General features: G+C 48.3%; 1 protein-coding gene across 6 annotated transcripts in view; it reads right to left on the bottom strand.

The window, feature by feature from the left end:
• The window catches only part of NTM (neurotrimin), a 671,163-nt gene that overhangs the window by 114,833 nt on the left and 535,688 nt on the right, over positions 1-20,642 (bottom strand). For all 6 annotated transcript variants that reach the window (XM_074936558.1, XM_074936557.1, XM_074936559.1 and 3 more), the window contains exon 3: positions 14,834-15,066. In XM_074936558.1, coding sequence (XP_074792659.1) covers positions 14,834-15,066 — 233 coding nt within the window. The remainder of the gene's footprint in view (positions 1-14,833; positions 15,067-20,642) is intronic.

Raw genomic sequence — 20,642 nt, 5'->3', positions numbered from 1 at the left:
TCTGGGAAACAAAACATGCTTCTAACTGGTGAGGTGATGCATTTTTCATGCATCAATACGCAACACGTCAATCACTGCCTGGCATGTGGCTCGCAGGTGGGTGGAGGTGGCAACCACAAGGCAGGGAAGCTCTGTGCTGTTCAGGGGCTGACAAGCACTCACTGTGTGTAGTGGCACATGGATTAACAGCTCCAGCGCTCCAGACTCCTCTGCCAGGAGCTGGGTGCTCGTGCTGCCCAGCCGCTGCTCCCAGAACAGGGTCTGTGGGCCAAATACCGTTCCAAGGAGCGCCCAGCATGAATCTGGAGTAACCTAGAGTTACACCTGGGGCAGAATTTGCCCCTCCTGAAAAGGGGGCTGGCACTAAGGCATGACAATGCTAATGTCCCCTCAGCGGCTGCAAGGAGAGGGAGAGGTATTCAGTGACTAGCTGGCGTGGCCATCCAAGACAAGGGTCTGTGTGGGCATACAGAGCAGCTGAGCATGAGGGAAGGCAGCGTGAGGCCAAGGTGGTTAGGAGAAGGGGGCAAAACTGACCGGTGATATATATGTCTGAATGGAGACGTAGGACCAACTCCTGCCCCCTTTGTGAGCACTGAGTCTCACTTTACCCTAGGGGCAGGCCCACGGAAATCAATGCAAAGCACTGCAGTGTGCACCAGGGATGCAGAATCAGGCCCATGCAGCCTAGGAACAAGGACTGCGTGCTGGAGGGGAAGGATTTGAATCCTCACTCTTCGGTTTGCCATACCTAAAATCACAGGTTCAAACCCCAGTCGCACCAGGTTCATCCTCCTGATTTCAGGAGATCAGTTCAGTCCCACACAGCTTATTCTCTGAAGTCTTTTGAATGAGACTCCAAGTTCTGAGGTGCCTATAGTCCTCCAGTGCTTTCCCACAATTCCCCACCACCACCCCTGTGTCCCCAGAAGGAAAGACAAGTTCTCCCTCAATTCACTGGGAAAGAATCACAGAGCAGCTCAACTTATTGCACCTCAAAAAACCATGGGATACGCCCCTAGAAGTCCTGGCAATACACCTGGGTGCATGCAGCAGCAATGAAGAGCAGTAACTCAGGTAGGGCTTTGCAGTGTGTCTGCTCGCACTTGGGCTAGGGAGTGACACTACGTACACGCTCTAGGTTCTCTGTTTCCCCCCTTCCCCTCAATCACTCCCCTCCCCACTTGCTACATAATTAATAACAACACTCAGCGCTCACATTGCACATTCCATCTTCAAAGCACTTTGCAGACATTAACTAATTAATCCTTGTACCCCCCCCCCCAAGGTAGGCGAAGAGTATTATCTCCATCTCACAGATGCTAAATTGATTTGGAGAGAGGTCAAGTGACTCGGCCAAGGCCACAAAGGGAGTGAATATCGGAGCCGGGGGCAGTCCTCCGGGGTGCCTGGCTGCCCGTCCTATGCTCAGGCCAAACACCCCTTGAGTGAATATTAGTGAGCATGGTGAATTACATTTGCAAGGAAAAACTTCCTCCTCACCCAGCCCAGCTCAAATGCTGCACATAATCCTGAGCCAATGATATTACAGCCTGTTGCCATGGAAATAATGGCGATGTTGCAGATATCACCAAGTCAGAGGCCAACTCACAGGTAATGAGTAAGTTACACATCAGTAAGAGGGTGCAAGGAAGTCCAGGTGGATGTAAAGGAGTTAAGATGGCTTTTCTTCATTAATGTGCCCTGATGTAACAACACTGATGTAGGTAGACCAGTGTACGCCCCTAGCCTTTGAGTAGGTTGAGATCTAAAGGCATGGTTTACTTGGTCTTGCCTCAGCAAAAGACGGCTGGATTTGACAACTTCTTGAGGTCCCTTCCAACCCTACATTTCTATGATTCTTTGTATTTAGAATTGTAACGCGGTTCACTCACCACTCTGGCACCTCCTGCTGGCTGTCTTGGGGATTAGCTCTGCATGTTAGTGCGCCTTCTTTGGGTGGTGCCTCACCACCGTCACTCCTGCTCTTGGACCCACGTCTCTCCAAGGACCCTGGCGTCAACTTCAGTGACATAGCTCTCCGCCTTGCCACACACTGTGCTTGGAAAGGGACCTGCAGTCCGCTGTTCAGCCACTTCTCTGAGTGGTTACTGCAGCAAATTGTCTGGCCACTTCCTCGTGGCCCCAGCATCCTCTTTGCCCTTGCCTCAGGGCCTCAGCCTGCAAACCCCAGCAGCCAGCCAGGAGCTCTCGCTCGCTCCCCCGGTCCCTGCTTGCAGCACTGCTCTGTCCAGGGTGCTGGCAGCTCTCTCAGTCCCCCAGAGACACAGTCCTTCCTCCCTGGGCTCCGAGCAGAGAACTGCCCTCCTCTGCCCTGCAGCTCCCTTTTCATATGGGCCTGATTGGCTGCTCCCTTCAGCCCTTCTCTGATTGGCTGCCTCCTATGCAGCCTCTTTAGGGCTCTATTAACCCCTTAGAGCCCTGTGTGGGGCACGTGCCCCATCACTAGAATGCAAACTTGTTGGGTTGGGAACCGACTTTTGTTCTGTTTGACTAGCACAGTATGGTTCTCGCCCATGACTGTGGCACTACTGTGATACAAATTCTAAACAAACACCACCACCAACAGAAGATATTAGCTAACACAAGCTAACATTTTAAATGTATAGTGTAGAGTAGGCAGCACGTACTTTAACAAAGGTTAAACAGGGCGAATTACAGCATAGGTTCCCCATTAGGGTTTAGTACCACCAGTTTATTCATAGATTCATAGATTTCAAGGCCGGAAAGGACCATTGTGATCGTCTAGTCTGACCTCCTGTGTCACACAGGCCAGAGACTGTCCACAGCAAGTACCTTTTTAAACACCACTGTCTTTGTCTACACTAAATGAGAAGTGCTGCTTAACAAGGTGTTAATTAGCATGGTACGCTAACGTGTCTGCCAAATACGCCCCATTTTTTAACACAGCCAAAGCCATGGGAGACCCTGAAGACAGCAAAAGGTAAAGTACAAGGTTACTTGCACATTCGTATACAACCCTTTTAACGGCTTATCTTGCTACAACCAAGAGTTAGAATAAGAAAAAAATGAAATGGCCGTTGTGACACTGCATGTCATATTCTTCATAGTTATATTGTTATGATGTGATTATGGCATAATTATGATGCATTTTGTACAAGACGGGTCATGTGAGGAGTCATTGGAAAAGCTATGGTTTGCTGTATAGGATTATCCTATTTGTATACATGTATTATTTTTGTATCTGAAGTTATTAATATTGTCTATGGATCGATACTTCAAACGTAGTTACACCTGGGTGATGCCCACTAGACTAGATGCTTTTGGTCTAGATAGCTGGTTGGGAAGGGCCTATTCAGGGCAATGAGCCATTAGGGAAAACCATAGGCCTTAAGAGAAGCTTATCTCCCACCTGGTGAGCCTTCCTGAGAACACTCCAGACAGCCTGTAAGTAATGGCTGCTATGACTCTACAAGGACATGTGACCAGGCCACATGATTCTGGACTCCATCTTGTGATGTCAGTGTTTTTCCACAAACTGAGTTTGGGACATAGTGTTCCTGCCATATGTTAAAGCTATACAAGGCAGGGAGTGACATCATTGGCTATTCCCTCCCCACACAAGAGGACTCCTGAAAACACCTGAGGAACAAAGACTGAACTGGGGGAAGTGCTGGACCCAGGCTAAAGGGATTTCTAGCCTGTGTATGAGACACATGGGGATTCCAAGCTGCAAAGCAAGTGTAGCTTGTGCCTTAAGAATCTGCAGCCTGCTTGTATCATCCATCAGGGTGAGAGATTGTTAATTCATATCCTATCTTTCCAGTATCTTTAGACTTAGTTTGCGTTTTTGTTTATTTGCTAGGTAATTTGCTTTGATCTGTTTGCTATCACGTATAATCACTTAAAATCTATTTTTTGTAGTTAATAAACTTGTTTTTGCTTTATCTAAACCAGTCAGTTTGAGTGAAATGCATGGGAAATCGTAGCTTAAGGGGCAAAGGCTGTTGCATATTCCTCTCCACATTGATGCAGAGGCAAACTGGATAATAAATTCATACTGGTTAGGGTTTGGGCCAAGGCAGGATGGTACCACTCTGGGGTCCTCGGCTTGTAGCCTCTCTATTCTTGGTTCATGCAGTGGCTGGTCAGACAGCCTGCATGTAACTGCAGCTGTGTGTGTCCCAACCTGTGTGAATACTGGGGAAAGTGTAGGACTGGGAGCGGGTCTGCAGCTTGTCACAGCAGCACAGTGAGAAAGGAAGCCCAGGCTGGTGGGTCAGAGGACTCAGTGGTACCTCAGTTCCAGGTGGCACCCCAGGGGGAACCCATCACAGTGGTAAATTCCTAAACTGCACCCAGAACCCAGGCTCAACCCACTGATGATGCTGCAATGAACTGCTCCTCAAAGTAAATTGAGACGATCACAATGGCACTGTCCTTCATCTTTGTGAGGTCACCAGTGAAATAGCCAATAGTTTTAACATTTCAGCTGTCATCATTAGGGTTCAGAGATAATACTTTAATGAGTAAATAGTGAAGTTCATAGCTCCTTCTCTCTCTCTAGTGCTATTGTTCCAGGCTCTCTACAGACTCAGGCAAAAGTCACTGCGTTGAACACCACCTGAAGGTTACCTTTATAATGCCTTGGTCTAGAGAAACTTAATTAAAATATATAAATAAACACTGAGATTCTGGAACACACGATGGTGGTCACTATAAAAAAGTACCAGCTTGCTGAGCCTGTCTACAGAACCCTCTTCTGGCCCCTCTGCCGATGACACACACAAAGGGAGTCTTCCCATGGACTCCAGAGACTGAGCCAGGCTGACAGGGAGAAAACAGCTCGGCTTTCAATGGCAGCCTGAATGAACTGCAGACCGGGCAGAGGAATAGCAAAGGCATTTGAGTAATTCATGCATGGTAATGAGCCTTTAACAACCAGCCCTTCTCTTGGGGAGAATTAGCTGAGGTTAATTAGATGTCTACAGCAGTGCAGAAGAGACAGCCATTTTGACTGACTCCCATTCTGCATCCCTCTGGTAGGACACAAGCCCTACTGTTGAACTCCTGACCTCATAGAGTTCCTCACCTTTCCAGGAGTAGCCCCAGCCCTGACACGCATTATAAACCCATTGAACCAATATACCGAGTGCACTGGGTGGCTTCTCGCTCTTCCCCCAGTGAGCGACGTGCAACATTAGTAAAAGAGACGTGATTCACGCACGTGTTCCTCCCCCCCATGCCCCAGGAAAAGGCTTCTTAAATCAGGGGAACAACTCAGCCCCTGTGAAGCATCCCGAGCGTGGTGCTGAGGCCTTGTTTTGTTGCATACTAAACAGCTCAGTTGCAGGAATCGCTTATTAGGTGAGAGGAGGGAAAAAAAAACTGGTGGGAGATGATCTTGTTTATCTGACTGCAGGTTCGCTAGGGTGCCATGGCTGGCACTTAGTATCAAGGGATGCAAGCTGGCTTTTCACACAGCATCAGAGATGGGTTTTATCTTGGCCTCGCAACACCATATCCCCCCATCCAGTCCTTTCCTCCTGCAACAACAAATGCAGGCATCTCCCTGGAGCTATTAACACTCCAAGCGTCTATCACATTCTCCAGTAGCTTATTGCACAGGTTTGTTGTTTGGTGCCTGGAAATTCTTCCCTTGGCCTTACACACGAAGAGAGGGTACCTGAACAGAAGCCGCGCTAGCCGTAGTCAGCTACGGGCACAAAGCCAGAAATGAGTTTGGTTAGACAAGGCCATAGATGACTGTGGAGAAAGCTGCTGCTCGCTGTGCATGTGACACCGTGCGGAGAGGTGGGTAACACCTGCCATCTCACAAGTACGTTCACAATAGCTCCATCTATGCGTTTAGATACCACAGTGAAGAGCAAGGTATAAGCACACAGACCGAGAGGCGATAGTTAGGCCATACTGCCTCACCCGATCACACTGGCTCTATTTCACCGTTATCCCAGCGTCTGGCCAGGACCGCCGTGTTGGATGTGAAAGAGCTGGTGACAGCTCAGACTATATAAGAAACTGGAATGACTTTACCTGGATATTCTCGTCTGGTTCAGCAGCAGCCCTGTCTAGTGCAGTGCCCCCAACCAGCCGCTGTATCAGTGTTCCCGAGTGGGTGTGAGGCTGTAGTTTTCCTGTGAGTTGCCGACATAGTCACAGTTGTCCCGGCCTCCAGACCTCACCGTGCTGTGACCATCACGCTCTTGAAATCCACTCCAACTGCAGCTACTGCAGAATGTCCCGGCGTGATCGCTTCACAGCCTTCACTGGGGTGACTCAGTGCTACTAGATCCCGGTCAGCTGCCTCTTATCCAACAGGTCTTTCAACAGCTAAAAAGCCACCTATCTCACATGAGATCTGGGAGTCGGGCCTGCTGAATGATTCCCATTGCAATCTGGAGTGGGAGGCATGATCCACATAAGGGCCTGTGGCTTTGCAATTCTCTGCCCCTCCGCCTTACCATCCCCGAGAGCCCAGCAGTGGGGTCCTGCAGGGCACCTTTCCTTACCAGTGGCATAGGCTGGCTGGGGTTGACTGTGCTGTACATGGCGGCCGTCAGTGAGGTGCTAGGATTTCAGGTTCTGCTCTGGCTCAGGTATGAAGCCAGGCACAGATTATGCGTTCAGTTCCCCTGCAAGCAACCCAGATGCCTGGGGCCCGAGTGGCCAGAAATTGAGGGCCTAACTCTTTTCCCACTTACGCTGTTTTCACAACCATTGCCACATGGATTGCAATGGGGTTAATTCTGATTTACACCAGTACAAGTGGGGGGGGGAGTGAGGCCTTAGAAGCTATTCTTATTCTCATGTGAAGAAAAGGGGCTCACGGTGCCAAAGGAAAATTAATTGGGCAGAGTTCAGTGTTTGAATGAAAACAGACACACAAAGGAAATAAAAGGCAGCATGAACATGCCGTAGGCCCAACGGTCCCATTATCTACACCACGCACACCTTGCAGAGAGGCTCGTGGGGCTGCATGCCTCCACCCCGCATGACCGCATCTGCGCCATATGTGAGGCGAAGTGCCCTGGCTCCGCGCTGCTGGCTTTCCTATGCCTGGACAAGATATCAGCACTTCCCCCTTCCACCTGAGCTACACAGCCCCCCAACTCCAGGCAAGCAGGTAATTAACTATCAAACAATGGCAGGATTTGCAGATTAACCAGACCCAGGAAGAAGTGGGAAAACTCATTTACACCAAACAAAGTGGGAGGGAGTGATTAGTTGCTCTAGCGACAACAGAAAGAGTCAGATAGGGCCAGGGAAACTGATAAAGAGATGGAAAAGTGCTAATATCCCCCAGGTTGGTTTGTCTGAAACACTAAAATTCCCTTTTCTATCATGCAAACATGGTGTCTAAGTGAAATTCAACCCCAGCCAATGCAGTGCTCCCCTCACCCGGTCAGTTTCAAATACTGAGAAAAGGCCCACTTTCTTTAATACATCTTACAAGGCTGCAGGAGTCTTTTGCAGGCCGAGGAGAGGGAGTGTTACAAATATAAATAGAGCTTTCCAGATGCCATCCTTCCCCCTCCCCACTCTCTTCTGCCTGGTAACCCCTGGCAGGGCTGTGTTTGCAAGACTTAAATAGCTTGTGTGTCCTACGGGGAGCAGGGTGAGGGGGGGTGGGCCGCTAAGGCTGAGACACAGTAGGGGCCAGAGGCAGGTTTGTTTGGGATCCCCAGATCAAGGCACCGTTTCCTGAAGAGTGCAGCAACCACCCAGGTGGCTGAAAGGAGCAGGCAGGGCTTGGAAGCATTTAGTCGTTAATTAGACCTGCAGGGGGAAGATGAGGATGAAAGGAAGGAAAGCTGTTGTGTCCCAAAGGCTAGTGGGTTGTGTGTGAAGTCCCCTCATTCAGAACTCGGAGAGCCACGCCAGGTTCCTCCGCGCAGTGTCTCACAGATCAGGAGCGGTGGCCTTGCATTTTGCAAATGAGGCTCTTCCAGGATTCCAGGGGGCAATTACATTTTTGTGGCATATACTCTGGTCGTTCCTCACCCTGAATCCCTCTCTGCCCGCAGCCTTCTGATCCTGACTACCCAAAACATTGCCAGGAGCCCAGGAGATGAAGTCTTTTGTGCCAGTGCCTCTTGATTCTATTTAACACAGTCCATCTATGCATGGCAGAACTTTCCCTGAAAAGAAACCATGCTCAACAGGTACAATCTGTAGGAGACTTCATTGTAACCCAAACACACTAGGTCAGGTAAGAGAAAGGCAGCCTCCCCAGAACGGTCCATTTCAGTACCAGTAATGAAAAGGGAACGTTGATCCTGCAGTTTAGTTTCAGTGAAGCTTGAACAAAAGTGAAAGGAGATCTGATGAGCCACAAAACTGGGGATGGAGCACAGAGCTCCCAAGATTCATCACGCTGACAAAGTCAGGTGGAGCTGTGGGTGCTAAGAACCTCTAACACTTTGCACCTAACTTGTTGGTTTGCAACCAGCCCAGTTCATGAACAACCAGCACCGACGTGTTTTAAAGTGGCCACTGAATTTGCATTTCTTAATTTTCGGGTGCCCAACTTGGGCTTGATTCTCAGAGTTGCTTTGGAGTGCCCACAGCTCCAGTAGAAGTCAGTGGGAGTGGCAGGTGTCCAGCACCCCTAAAAATCAGGTCTATGGTGTCTTCAGTTCAGTGCCACAAAACTGAGGCCCCCATAAGCAGTGGCCACTTTTGAAAAGGTGAGTTTTGCTGTTCAATGGCCTGGGTGACCTGAGTTTGATGGATTGCCATCTGGCTCTCCATGGACAAGCGTCCACATCACGGAGCTCACCGTCGAACAGTTGGCTCCCTTGCTGGTATTCTTAGCAGATGGGACAGGGACTGAACTATCCTTTCATGACAGGGGTTATTCCCTCCCGGTGTGGGCTGAGGCTCTTTGGTGGTGGGAGCTGCTAGTCCTGCTGAACCCCTTTCTTTTGCATTTCTGTAGGAGGCTTTCCGCCTCCAAGACTGTCAACCCAGCACTAGACAGGTATTGTATCCTCTTCCCACTGCAATGTTCCAGGATACCTTATACTTTGCTACCCCACTAAGACAACTTGCCCCTGGGAGGAAAGAGGATGTATCAGTCCAAGAGAAGTAGTCCATAGTGTGTGTTGACATCTTCATTGTGTATCTCTGGATTACATACATAAATCACAGGATTTATTTAAGAGGACTTGCCGGACAAAAGTGGAAGATCTCATGGCCCTAGAAGGTTGGATCCTTAGGAGAATATAGCCTGCCCCAGAGCAGAATTCAATGGCTTCTTGAGAGGTTCTGGTGCACTCACTTCCAGAATTTTGCCCAAAGGCCCTTTCCTATGTCCTAGAGCTCTGTGTGTGGCCACCTGGTCGTACCATTTGTTTCAGGTTATTACCTTAACTGATCGTATTTAAAATTTGAGTCATTTCCCTGCGGTTAACCCCAGCAATGGGACATTATTAGTTATCTGAGGCAGGGCTCCACTGCTCTGAAAACGTGTCCTGCAGATAGTCTGCTAAAGTCTTCAGAAGGTTTGAGAACGAGATGTGGAAGGGCTAGAGTTCAGCCAGTCTGGGGAGATTTCAAGGCCGTGTCTCCAAAAGGAGTCACACAGGTGAAAGCTGGGGGGTGTGAGCAATGGACAAAGTGGCTCAGGTGTTATCATCACCAATCGAAATCTTCCTCCCACAAACTCCCTCCTAGGAGACTGAGGCAGCTCAGATAAACTGTTTCCAAGGCTGCTCTGTTCCATTTTCACAGCAGCGCTGGTGCTTCCTGCCCTGACCTCAATCAGAAGCAGAAATGCCAAAATTCCATAAAGGGAGAGGACTAGAAAACAGGGACTGAATACCCTGGCCCACCTCTCCTTTTGGACCCTTCCAAATAAACGTCACAGAACAACAGGAGATGCTCACATTCTGCAGTCGGAAAAGCAGCTGTTTGCTCTTCCCGTGATCTGCAGCCCTTGCTGTCCAGAAGCTGGCTCATGACTGGGTTTGGGTTTGTTTCCTGAGAGGGGAGATGAATCCCCCTTCCTCATTTTAGTTGAATAAAAAAGTTGGCTTGGGAGTGAGTTATCCAGGTAGGACACCAGGGGCCATGGCATTGGGTCCCACAGATGGACTCAGCACTGACAGTAGGTCTGACACCGGACCACAGAGCGCCACCCTTTACACAGAGTGAGGACTTGCACTTTCAGAGACTGTTTTTTTACAGGCAGGATATACTGGGTCATATTATTATAGGACACATTTTCCAAGGGCAAGACGTGTTAGTCCCAGCATCCTGGCTGAATTCTACTCTGAGTCATTACAGTCTGTCTCCCGTGTACTTTTAATTGAATACAATATTCTTCTTCACTTCCTGCCCTAAACAGCGATGTAGCATTGCTGTGTGCTGTTAAACTGTTGCTGCGTTCCACCCCAGCAGTGGCTGCCTTTTGACGATGAGCTAAGCAATTCCTGTAGAAAACATAAGGCCTGATTCTACAAGGTACTGAATACCCTCAACTCCAGCCAACCACAATGAGAGCTGAGGGTGCTCAGCACCTTGCAAGATTGGGCCCATCATTTGTGAACCAGTTGAGGATCCTCCAGTGCTTTGGAGTGATGCTCTAGAGAAATAAGACAGGATTTGACTTTGGTATCCAACGCGACGGAGAGAGGGGTCTGGATGCTTAAGGATATGGAGAAAGTTACGTCAGGAAACCTGGCAGCAGAAATCAGGACAGATCCAATATAATTGTGTTGTGTCACCTCGGTGCCTGATGGCAACTCCAGAACTTTCAGGTGATCAACTTCATCTAAAGAAACCCAGGCAGGTAATAACAGACTGCAAGATAAACAGCAAGAATTTGGGGCGGCGATGCACCCCCTGTCCATTTCACAGCTAATGGAGATGGGAAAAGTCCGGCTCTGTTTAGTTTTCTCAATTGCTTTAAAAGGAAGAAGGAGAAGGAGGGAGGAGGGGGAAAAAAAAGCTCTGAAATCTTTTTGGCCTTCTATTCATTAGGCTGTCAATAATGCTCAGCCCCAGCATATCGACAGCGGATTAGCATAACGCAACTCTGTGTACCAGACCAGTGCCTTTTTAACCCAGCTTGTTGCCAAATCAATACACCCATCAGCATTCGAAAATTAGCCCGAGATGAGATTCCAATACTCAAGCTGGTGTGTCATGCTAAAAGGGCTCCCATCCAACTCGGAGAGAAAAGACTGCTAGCAAGGGATTAGACGTTTTCCATTGATCCTCACCCAGACTGCCCTCAACTAAAAGAGCAATGTTTCACACACATCGCACCATGCACACTCCTTCCTGCCCGATACACACCCACACAGACACACATGCACATATGTAAACGCTGGTGAGTACACACGTTTTGAAGACTGTGCATGCACATATGGCCTGAAAAGTGGGCACACATTGAGCTGCGCTGCTGATCAGGAAGCAGATCAGCCTGCTACATGATCGTATACAAACCAGTCAGCAGCAGGTCGATGACCCTCAGCTGGTCAGCCCATCCCTATAACATAAGCGTTTTCCAGTGCTACACCCCAACTAGTGACTGTGATGGTGAAGAGGTTGAGAAATTCTACCGCAACATCGAGCAGGATCTAGCAGTGGTTCCCCGCAGAGACATCTTAATGATATAGGGTACCTGGAATGCTTGCACTGGTCCCGAGAGTTACCCAGAATGGTGCAGCTGTGTTGGGATGTTTGGCTACGCCGAGAAAAACAGCAGAGGACTGCGACTCGTGCAATGTGCGACTAGAAACGACTCATTCTTAGCGAAGACTTTGTTCAAGCACAAACCAGCACGGAGAAGGACTTGGACATGATTGCATTTGTGACTCAGAACAAGATCGCCTTTGTCACGGCCTCGAAGAGATGTCGTCTCAGTGGGGTGGGGAATCCATCCTTCAAGAAGGCCGACATAGGATCTGATAATAAATTAGTAATGGCCGACATAAAGATCAAACTGGGAAACAAGAAAAGAGCAGCAAGAAACTCGGAGTCCATTATAATGCTGACTCACTGAAAGTCCATCGAGCACAAGTGGAATTTAAGAGGATGATTAAACAAAAGCTCCAGGCATAGATCAGGCACAGCACATCATCTCCTGCTGCATTACAGAGACCATGGATGGTCTCCTGGGGAAATGGATCCTAAAGAAGAAACCTTGGATCACAGAGAATATTATTGAGTTATGTGATCAACGAAGGAAGTTAAGAGCACAAAGGAAGACCGATGAAACTGCAAGAGAGCAATATTCTCGTTTAACACAAGAAATAGGTTCACAGATTAAAGTGGCAAAAGAAGACTAGCTTGAACAAGACTGCTTCAATATACAGAACTCCTTTGTAGCAAATATCACTAGCAAGGCCTATGAAACCATTAAGACTCTTTCAAAAGGTTTCCCTGTCAGGAAAAAATATTGTTTCACCCAGCACTTTGGGTGGGTATTGCTGAGAACATGAACGAAACAAATTCTAAGTTGGAAGTGAAAGAGGCAGGGGCAATCTACACAAGAAGCTTGACTTGTCCTGGTGAACCTCCTCCTATGTCACAGTTGAGGATGCAGTGGGGTCACTGAAAAAGCAATGGAGTAGATAACATAGAAGCAGAACTAATTAAAAGTGGTGAGGGGCACTCATCCAAGCATACCGTAAGTTTGTCAATGTGATTTGGGAGTCTGGAAGATGCCACAAGACTTGGACTTAGTCCCTGATGGTTCTTATTAATAAAAAGAGGCAATCTGATGTTTGTGGAAATTACTTCATTTCATTATTGACATGCCCTAATAAAATACTTCTGTGCATCGTTCTGAAGAGAACTGTGCACAAGACAGAGAACTTTCTGGCTGAAGAACAAGCCAGCTTGAGACCCAAAAGAGGTCCAGTGGAGCAAATATTTGATCTGCATGTGCTAAGTGCAAAAGTGCTGGGAAGGTAGTAAATGTCTTTGTGGATTTTGTGAAGGCATTTGACAACATACGGCACAAACCTCTTTGGGTAATCCTGCAGCTTGTTGGTAAAAATGTAATAAAACAGATAGAAAATATCTGTGGAAAAATGACAGTTTTGTTGTTTGTGGGCCGTGAGCAAAGTAGTTGGATTATTTGGGGATAAATGTTAAACTGGGCTGCATGCATCTCCCTCTTCAACTGTTATGTTGAAGACATTTTAAGAGCCACCACTGATGGAAACATACAAGAGAGTGTACCCGTTGGTGGATGAAAAATTTGTCATCTATGCTTCAGGAATAAAATGGATCTGACTGCATCATTGCAAGAAATGCTGCAAAAATTGGTAGAAAACTATAGTGGTGGAAGCAGAGAAGTTAGGTCTAAAGAGATCACATGGAAAGGCAAAGAGGATGGTGACATCTACATCTGTTGAAAAGTGAAAGATATTCCTACCCAAACCTAAGGAGGCACCGGAGTGGGTTGAACACTTCAGACACCGGGGTAGTATGACTGCAAGCTACACTAAACATCACTCAGACAACCAACACAGAATCAGACTCACGACTGCTGCTCCAGCAATACTCAGCCAAATTTGGAGAAGCAAAGGTATTTCAATGAAGCGTAAAATGAAATTGCGGAGTCTCGTCTTCAGCGTCTTGCTATGTGCCTGTGAGACGTGGATGCTAAGGAAGAAGGACATAAAGGGTTTTCTGCCTTCAAATTGAGATGCTACAGGTGATTGCTTCGCATTAGCTATACCTCACATATGACTAACGAGAAGGTAATCACCGAAATGTATAGCATAACTGGAATGATTTCTGAGATCGTTAAGGTGATCAAACAAAGATAACTTGTTTGTGGGCCACATTGGTCAGATGATTGGAGGAAGACTGCAGAAGCAAGTTTTGGAGGGACTGGTGCCAGGGGGCACCTGAGCCAGGTGTGGTCTCATGATGTCACTGACTCAACGGGACACAGAATGATGCTTCTCAAGGCTGTGTGAAGATGGCAAATATGGAGGAAGATTGCGGGCGCATGACTCCCATGTGCTGTGTTTACTGTGCACTGTGACGTGACTCTATGGCACTTTGCACTATGAGAGAATGGATGTATGGACACAAGTGAGCAGCCTGACTGGCGTGCATGCACGTACTAGTGACTGCACATTTAGAAAACACAACTCTCCAATACAAACATCCTCCCTCCTCCCTACACAGAGAATTCCCAACCTTCCCCCCCCGGCCCCCGCGGTGCACACACATCCGCTCCCAACACACAGAGATGGATCCGATGCAAGTATCTTTCTCGCAGAACGGATGTGCTTGCTCGCTCTCCTCCCTCTCACCCTCTTTCCACTACTTCAAACATAATTTGCTTTGCTGTTTCCCTCCAGTGTGAGAAAATAATGGTTTGAACAGCGTCTGTGTCACACTCTCGAGTGGCTGAGGTTGAGGCCTGATGACTATTCAGAGGGAGTCAGGCAAGCCCTGCCCTATCTTCCCAGAAAAAAATAAAACACATGGACTTTGCTCGTTTCTGCTTGGACTGCCTGGTCCTCACGAACCTGCTCCACTTGGGGCTAAACAACCCCCACCATGACACTTGGACTGAGCTTTAGGCCAGACAGACAGGCTGTGTGGGGAGCCGGGACAAGGCTGGCAAAGAGCAAAGGCCGTGAGTGGAATGGGAAGGGAGTTGCTGTTGTTTGGGAAGAGGGAGACTAGGATGGAGCCACGGGAACAAGAGAACTGGGAATAAAGGTCATGGTGGCAAATGGGAAGAGGAGTTGAAAGGGGCCATTGGGAAAAGGAACCAGGAGAGATGGGAGAAGAGAAACCAAGGAAGCAATGAGCTCCTAGCAGCCCAAGAAAGCCTGTCTCGCCTGGGCCTTACCTTGCACGATGAGATGCACCCGTGACGTTTTGGGGTGATTGTCTGTCTGCACGGAGCAGGTGTAGGGCCCCTCGTCGTACACATCCACATCCTGGATCTGGATGCTGTACTGGGTTTTGGTGTTGGACAGGAGCACCACCCGGGGGTCCAAACACCACTTGTCGTTGCCGGCATAGAGGATGCTGCTGCGATTCAGCCAGGCCACTCGAGTGACTCTGTTATCCACGGAGCACCTGAGGGGAAGGAGAAAAGTGATTCATGAGCACACTGCCCGTCGTGGTTATGCTCCCCACGGCCTCTTTTCTTTCTGTCCTTTGCTTTTTTTAGCTTTGCTGTGAGCAGCAGTTTCAGAGACCCAGTAGCATGGGTTTTCCAGGAGGAGAACGTCAGCACGTTGCCTGCAGTGCTCAGGGCTTCTTGTTCCATCTAAAATTCCACCTGAGCCTCAGAGCAGTTCAAGAGGATTTCCAAAAAGTTTCTCAATTACTTTAGAGTCACATGGCTTGGACTCCTCTCAGTCCATTCCCAAGTGGCTCTTTGGGACCCCTTCATTCACCCTGAAGCTGCCTTTTACCAAGTGCACACAAGCCAGCTTAGTTACAGCCTTAAACTTTTGTCCAAATATCAAACCAAACTTTTTGGAAACTTCAAATCTCTTTTCTCCCCCAGCAAAACCTTATTTTTCATTTCCCCCAGAGATCTCCATCTCCCTGCAGCCAGGAGAACAAAAGGTGAAGCACAGCAAGGGAAGCTAGTCTCTCTCAGTTTCTGGAAGCAGGAAAGAGAAAATAGCTTCTGTTCTCCCACATATTCCAGGCAGACAGTCTCAAAAAAAAGATCATGGCACTCATCCAAAGAAAACCTTTCAACTTCCTAAAGTTTGCCCATTGCAAGCATCCTCCCTTCCTTTCACTCATCCACATCAGCACCATATCATCTTGTTAGCAGTCACTGTCACTAAATGCTGCTTCCCAGACCCCCGACTACAAAGTCAGAGTGCTACCCGTGAACCCAAGCCCCTTATGTGACAGGAGAACATTCAAGCATCCAAGCTGAATACAACTGTGTTCCTTTCAAAGCATTTAACAGCCTTTATAACCCAGAGAAAGAGCTTTGTTAGAAGTCAGTGACAGAGGATAAACCCGCTCAGCCTAAGATCCCATGTTTATATTCTCTCCAGTCAACTTCATTACTTTTTCCAGCAGTGGTGATGCAAATTAACTTGCAAGTTAACAAGCGAGGGAGCAGCAGAGATCACAGAGGTGGTACGTGGAAACCTCAGTGAATGGAGGTCAATGGAGTGACAGCAAGGATGACTGTGGCTCCAGTGTGGAATTTTGTCAGTGAATTTTGGTGACACTGCACGTCGTCTGGGGACCTTGTCCTTCCTCAGTGTTAGCATATTGGGGGTGCTACTACAGTCTAAGTAATAAACAACGATAAAAGTAACATGGAAGACAACTAAAGTCACCATTAAAATTCATGCATCTCTTTGCCACCACTCTCTTGTATGCCTCTATGCCCCCCCCGCCATTTCTTTCCTCCCTACTATATCTATTACTCTGTTCTTGACCTATCATAGTGCCTGCTGCCCAGCTAAACGAGGGACGAATGAGCTCTGTTGTAAAGTTTCAGAGTAACAGCCATGTTAGTCTGTATTCGCAAAAAGAAAAGGAGTACTTGTGGCACCTTAGAGACTAACCAATTTATCTGAGCATAAGCTTTCGTGAGCTACAGCTCACTTCATCGGATGCATACTGTGGAAAGTATGGAGGGAATGCTTGGATTACATGCTGTCTGATTCCATTGTTGTCCATGGATCTCCAAGCTGGGATGCTTCACAAAGGTGGAGGGGGAGGGGGAGGATTTTTGATTTAAACCTGCTCACTTTCCACAGTATGCATCTGATGAAGTGAGCTGTAGCTCACGAAAGCTTATGCTCAAATAAATTGGTTAGTCTCTAAGGTGCCACAAGTCCTCCTTTTCTCTGTTGTAAAGTTATCTGTGAATGGACACATTTTGAAGGAGGGACTCATTTACCCATATACAGAGGTACCACCTCATCATGAGCGGAATCCTCTTGAGCATGAATTTGAATAGTGTGAACCTCCATCGATAGTGAACAGAATGAAAGATCCAAAATCACAGCTGCGTGTGAACTGCAGTTCCAGTAAACCTTACTCAGGGTGTATTCTCCCGAGACGGTCTAGGCCTGGGAACTGTGTCTTCTGTTCTTGGTGCTCCCACTGACTCAGTGTGCGATGCTTGGCAAATCATCTAATCTCTCTGTTCAATAACTGTCTACCCATGAAGACTTACTTACTTCACAGAGATCCAGCAAGACTACTTTCACACTGCTTCATCGATGTTAGGTCCTGATCTGAGCCCCATTACCTCAGCACCTCACAATCTTTAATGTATTGACGTCTCCACACCACTCCTCTGAGGCTGGACCATGCTATTATCCCCATTTTGTAGATGGGGAATGGAGGCACACAGAGGCTAAGTGGGGCATCCAGGGAGTCTTTGGGCAGAGCAGGGATTTGAACCCAGATCCCCCAAATCCAGGCTAGTGTTCTGACCACTGGACCATTCTTCTTCTCTGCTTTAGAGACCTTTAGATGAAAGGAGCTGTTGACATACACAGATTTTTATTATTTCTAAAAAAAAAAAACCCATGGCTTCACTACAGGCAAACCCAGAGGGCTTTATTCAGTTCGTGCTTAATCGAACTCCGGTTGAAGTCAGTGGGAGTTCTGGCTGTTTGAGGACTGAGAAAGGTCCTTAGGATTTCACCCAAGAGGACAAATCTACTGTATCCCTCTCTTTTTAAATGAATAATGGTTCGTAATAGAGCTGGGCCGGGGCCACAGAGTTTAGAGCCAACTTTGGAGGATGTATGGATCCAGGATTTTGGTCTGGGTCTACTGCTATCGGCACTTTTAAAGATACTGTAAAAGAAAGGTTCCAACACACACTCTGAGGCCCATTTCTGTACAAACGAAGAGGTGCCCTGTCTACTGGATATTTCAGAGACGAAGCAGGTGATGGGAATGCAGATGATTAACTGCCTGTCACTTTCTGCTGAAGTTTGCACCATGGACCAGCGAGCAGGTTTAAATCAAAAATCCTCCCCCTCCCCCTCCGTGAAGCACCCCAGCTTGGAGATCCATGGACAACAATGGAATCAGACAGCATGTAATCCAAGCATTCCCTCCATCCAACGAGCATTTCAGCGCTTTTGAAAAGTAACGGGGCTCGGGCAACGCATGAGGCCACAGCGAAATCAGTGCTTTTGCCCTTCACAGCGCCTGGTCACCATCTCTTCTTATCACATAGACACACTCCTCTTCCCTGGGATGGGCAGACTCAAGGGTCTGGCTTTTGTATTGTATTTATGTTGTATTTCCTTACTCTTAAAGCTTAAAAAAAAAAGCACAATACAAACAGCTATCAGATAGAATCACAGAAGATTAGGCTTGGAAGAGACCTCAGGAGGTCATCTAGTCCAACCCCCTGCTCAAAGCAGGACCAACACCAACTAAATCAATACCTGGGAATAGGCAGCCAAGGCTCGGATACTACAGCAATATCCCTGAGACCCCAGTCCTCCTCCATGCCATCCACATGGGATTCCTGAGCCCCTGCAGGGACAGGTTTTCATCCTTCCCTCTGACCCATGTGAGACAGGGATGGGCCAGGCAGTCTTGATGCTCAGAGCAGGGCTGGGCCCAGCTGATAGCGCATCCCTCCCAAGGGGAGAAGGACGGACAGGTTGTGGTGCCAAGGCTGCGTTGCTGCTGGCTGAGTTATAATGGCACCCAAGGCTCCCCGATAGGGGCACATCTCCACTCCACCCCTGTCCAGACCTGAGCAATAACAATGGGAGTCTTTTCACTGGCTTCCCTGGGAGCTGCATCAGGCTGTTGAGTTCTAAGTGACTTGTCCAGCATCACAGAAGAACCAGCTGCATCTCTGGCGTGACTCCCTTGATACCAGTGGACATAGCCCTCAGTGAGTCAGTGTCAGACCCAGGCCGCCTGACTCTCGCCAACAGGCCAACACCCTATGCGCCACATTAATAAAGGCCAACATCAGCTGCACACATCAGGGGCCTAGAAAGGGTCCAGAGCTCTGATCCTGACCCACGACTGCCATCCAGAGCCACGCTGGAGTGCACCCGTGCTATACATTTTTAGGGGAGGGTGATGGTTCTGAAAGAGAAGATGTCACATGGCCCAGGCTCAGTCTCCGCTCCTGATACTGAGTGCAGCTCAGGATGGCCAGCAGCCTCCTCCCCATCTGGCTCCTTGCCCTCTTCCAGCGGCTCCTAACTAAAAGCTGAGCCTGTTGATGGGAAATCCTGTTTTCCCCACCAAGGAGACAACGTGGATTGGAGCAAACAAAATAACCAGCCGCCCCTTTGGTTCCAGCAGCAAGGGCAAGCTCCAAATAGGGGGAGGAGGGAGCTAAAATACATGGTGGAGTCTGGAAACTTTCCCTGCCCTCCTTTCCTTCCAGCAACACTCCAAGCCCAGAGACACTTTCTCCTTGCTCACTTGTGCACCTCTTTGAAGCCATTCTCTCCCTGCAATGTGCCAGTGAGAGATGGGGGAATGGGTCCCCAGGGTGCCAGGAAACAGCCCTGGCCTCAGCAAAGATGTACAAGTCATTAAGAGCAAATGAGGTAATTTCGTTTCTCAAGATCCTTAATCCCCTTTACATTCCAGCTCGGGAGGCAGGGCCTTATTCTCCAAGAAGATGAAAAGCCTGGAGTTCCCCAGCAAGGGGAGGCAATGTTCTTGGTCTCACGCTCTTCATTCTCCCTGCATCTCTTTTCCCTTCAGATCTTGAGTCCCAGGTCTCCCGGCTTCCCTCAGCAAGGAGGGGAGGCTGTTAGTGTGTCGCGATCACAGCATCCTCCTTGCTCAGCAGCAATGGTTCGAGATTCCAGTACTATGTGCCAGGAGGGTGGTGCCTTGTTAATATCCCACCACCCAGATGCAGCAGGGTGGGTTCACCCCAATCTCTGGATCCCTCTAAACCATCCCTGCCAGACATCCTTTAGCCCTTGGGCTCAGAGCTATACTTTGGAGGAGCAACATCTTTCCCTTTGAATTTTTTCCCCCGTGAGCTATCCCCCGGAACGCTGCTAACATGATCATTAATGCACTTATAGTAGTATCTTGAGGCCCCAACCAAGATTGAGGCCCAGTTGCGTTAGGTGCTGTACATACATATAGTAAAAGAGAGTCCCTGTCCCCAAAAGCCACTGTGTACATAGACAAAGGATGAGAGAAAGGAAACATTATTAGCCTCATATTACAGTTGGGAAACTGAGGTACAGAGTGAAAAAGTGACTTGCTCAGGGCCACACAGGAAGCCTGTGGTGGGGGGGCGGTGAATACATTTACACTGTTCACTAACAAACATGCATTATTATTAATTAGCCATGCAAGACCCGACTCCCACAGAGCTGTCCCATCCTCGTATGGTGTTATGGACTTCATGTCACACATCCAGAAGGCCAGAAAAGCTTCACTGTGGTCATTCTTATATCTGATTGGATCACCATCACCTCACCCATCTCAACTCATCCTGGGCTACACGATCAGTATTAGGACTTTTGCACAGATGGAGTTATTGAAAAGCAGCAATTTGTGAGTAACTCGATGTATAGACAAGTCCTGAGTGTGTTTTCCCAGGAGGGAAGTTGAAACAAAGTGCATTTGTGTGTCAGGGGCTGCTGCTCCTTCCTGCTCTTTGGCTGGGTTTATGAAGAAAGAACTTTGGTTTAAATGGGATTATA

Source organism: Natator depressus, chromosome 22 (genome assembly GCF_965152275.1).
Source record: "Natator depressus isolate rNatDep1 chromosome 22, rNatDep2.hap1, whole genome shotgun sequence".
NCBI classification, from domain to species: Eukaryota; Metazoa; Chordata; order Testudines; family Cheloniidae; genus Natator; species Natator depressus.
This window is presented reverse-complemented; position numbering and strand designations above follow the sequence as displayed.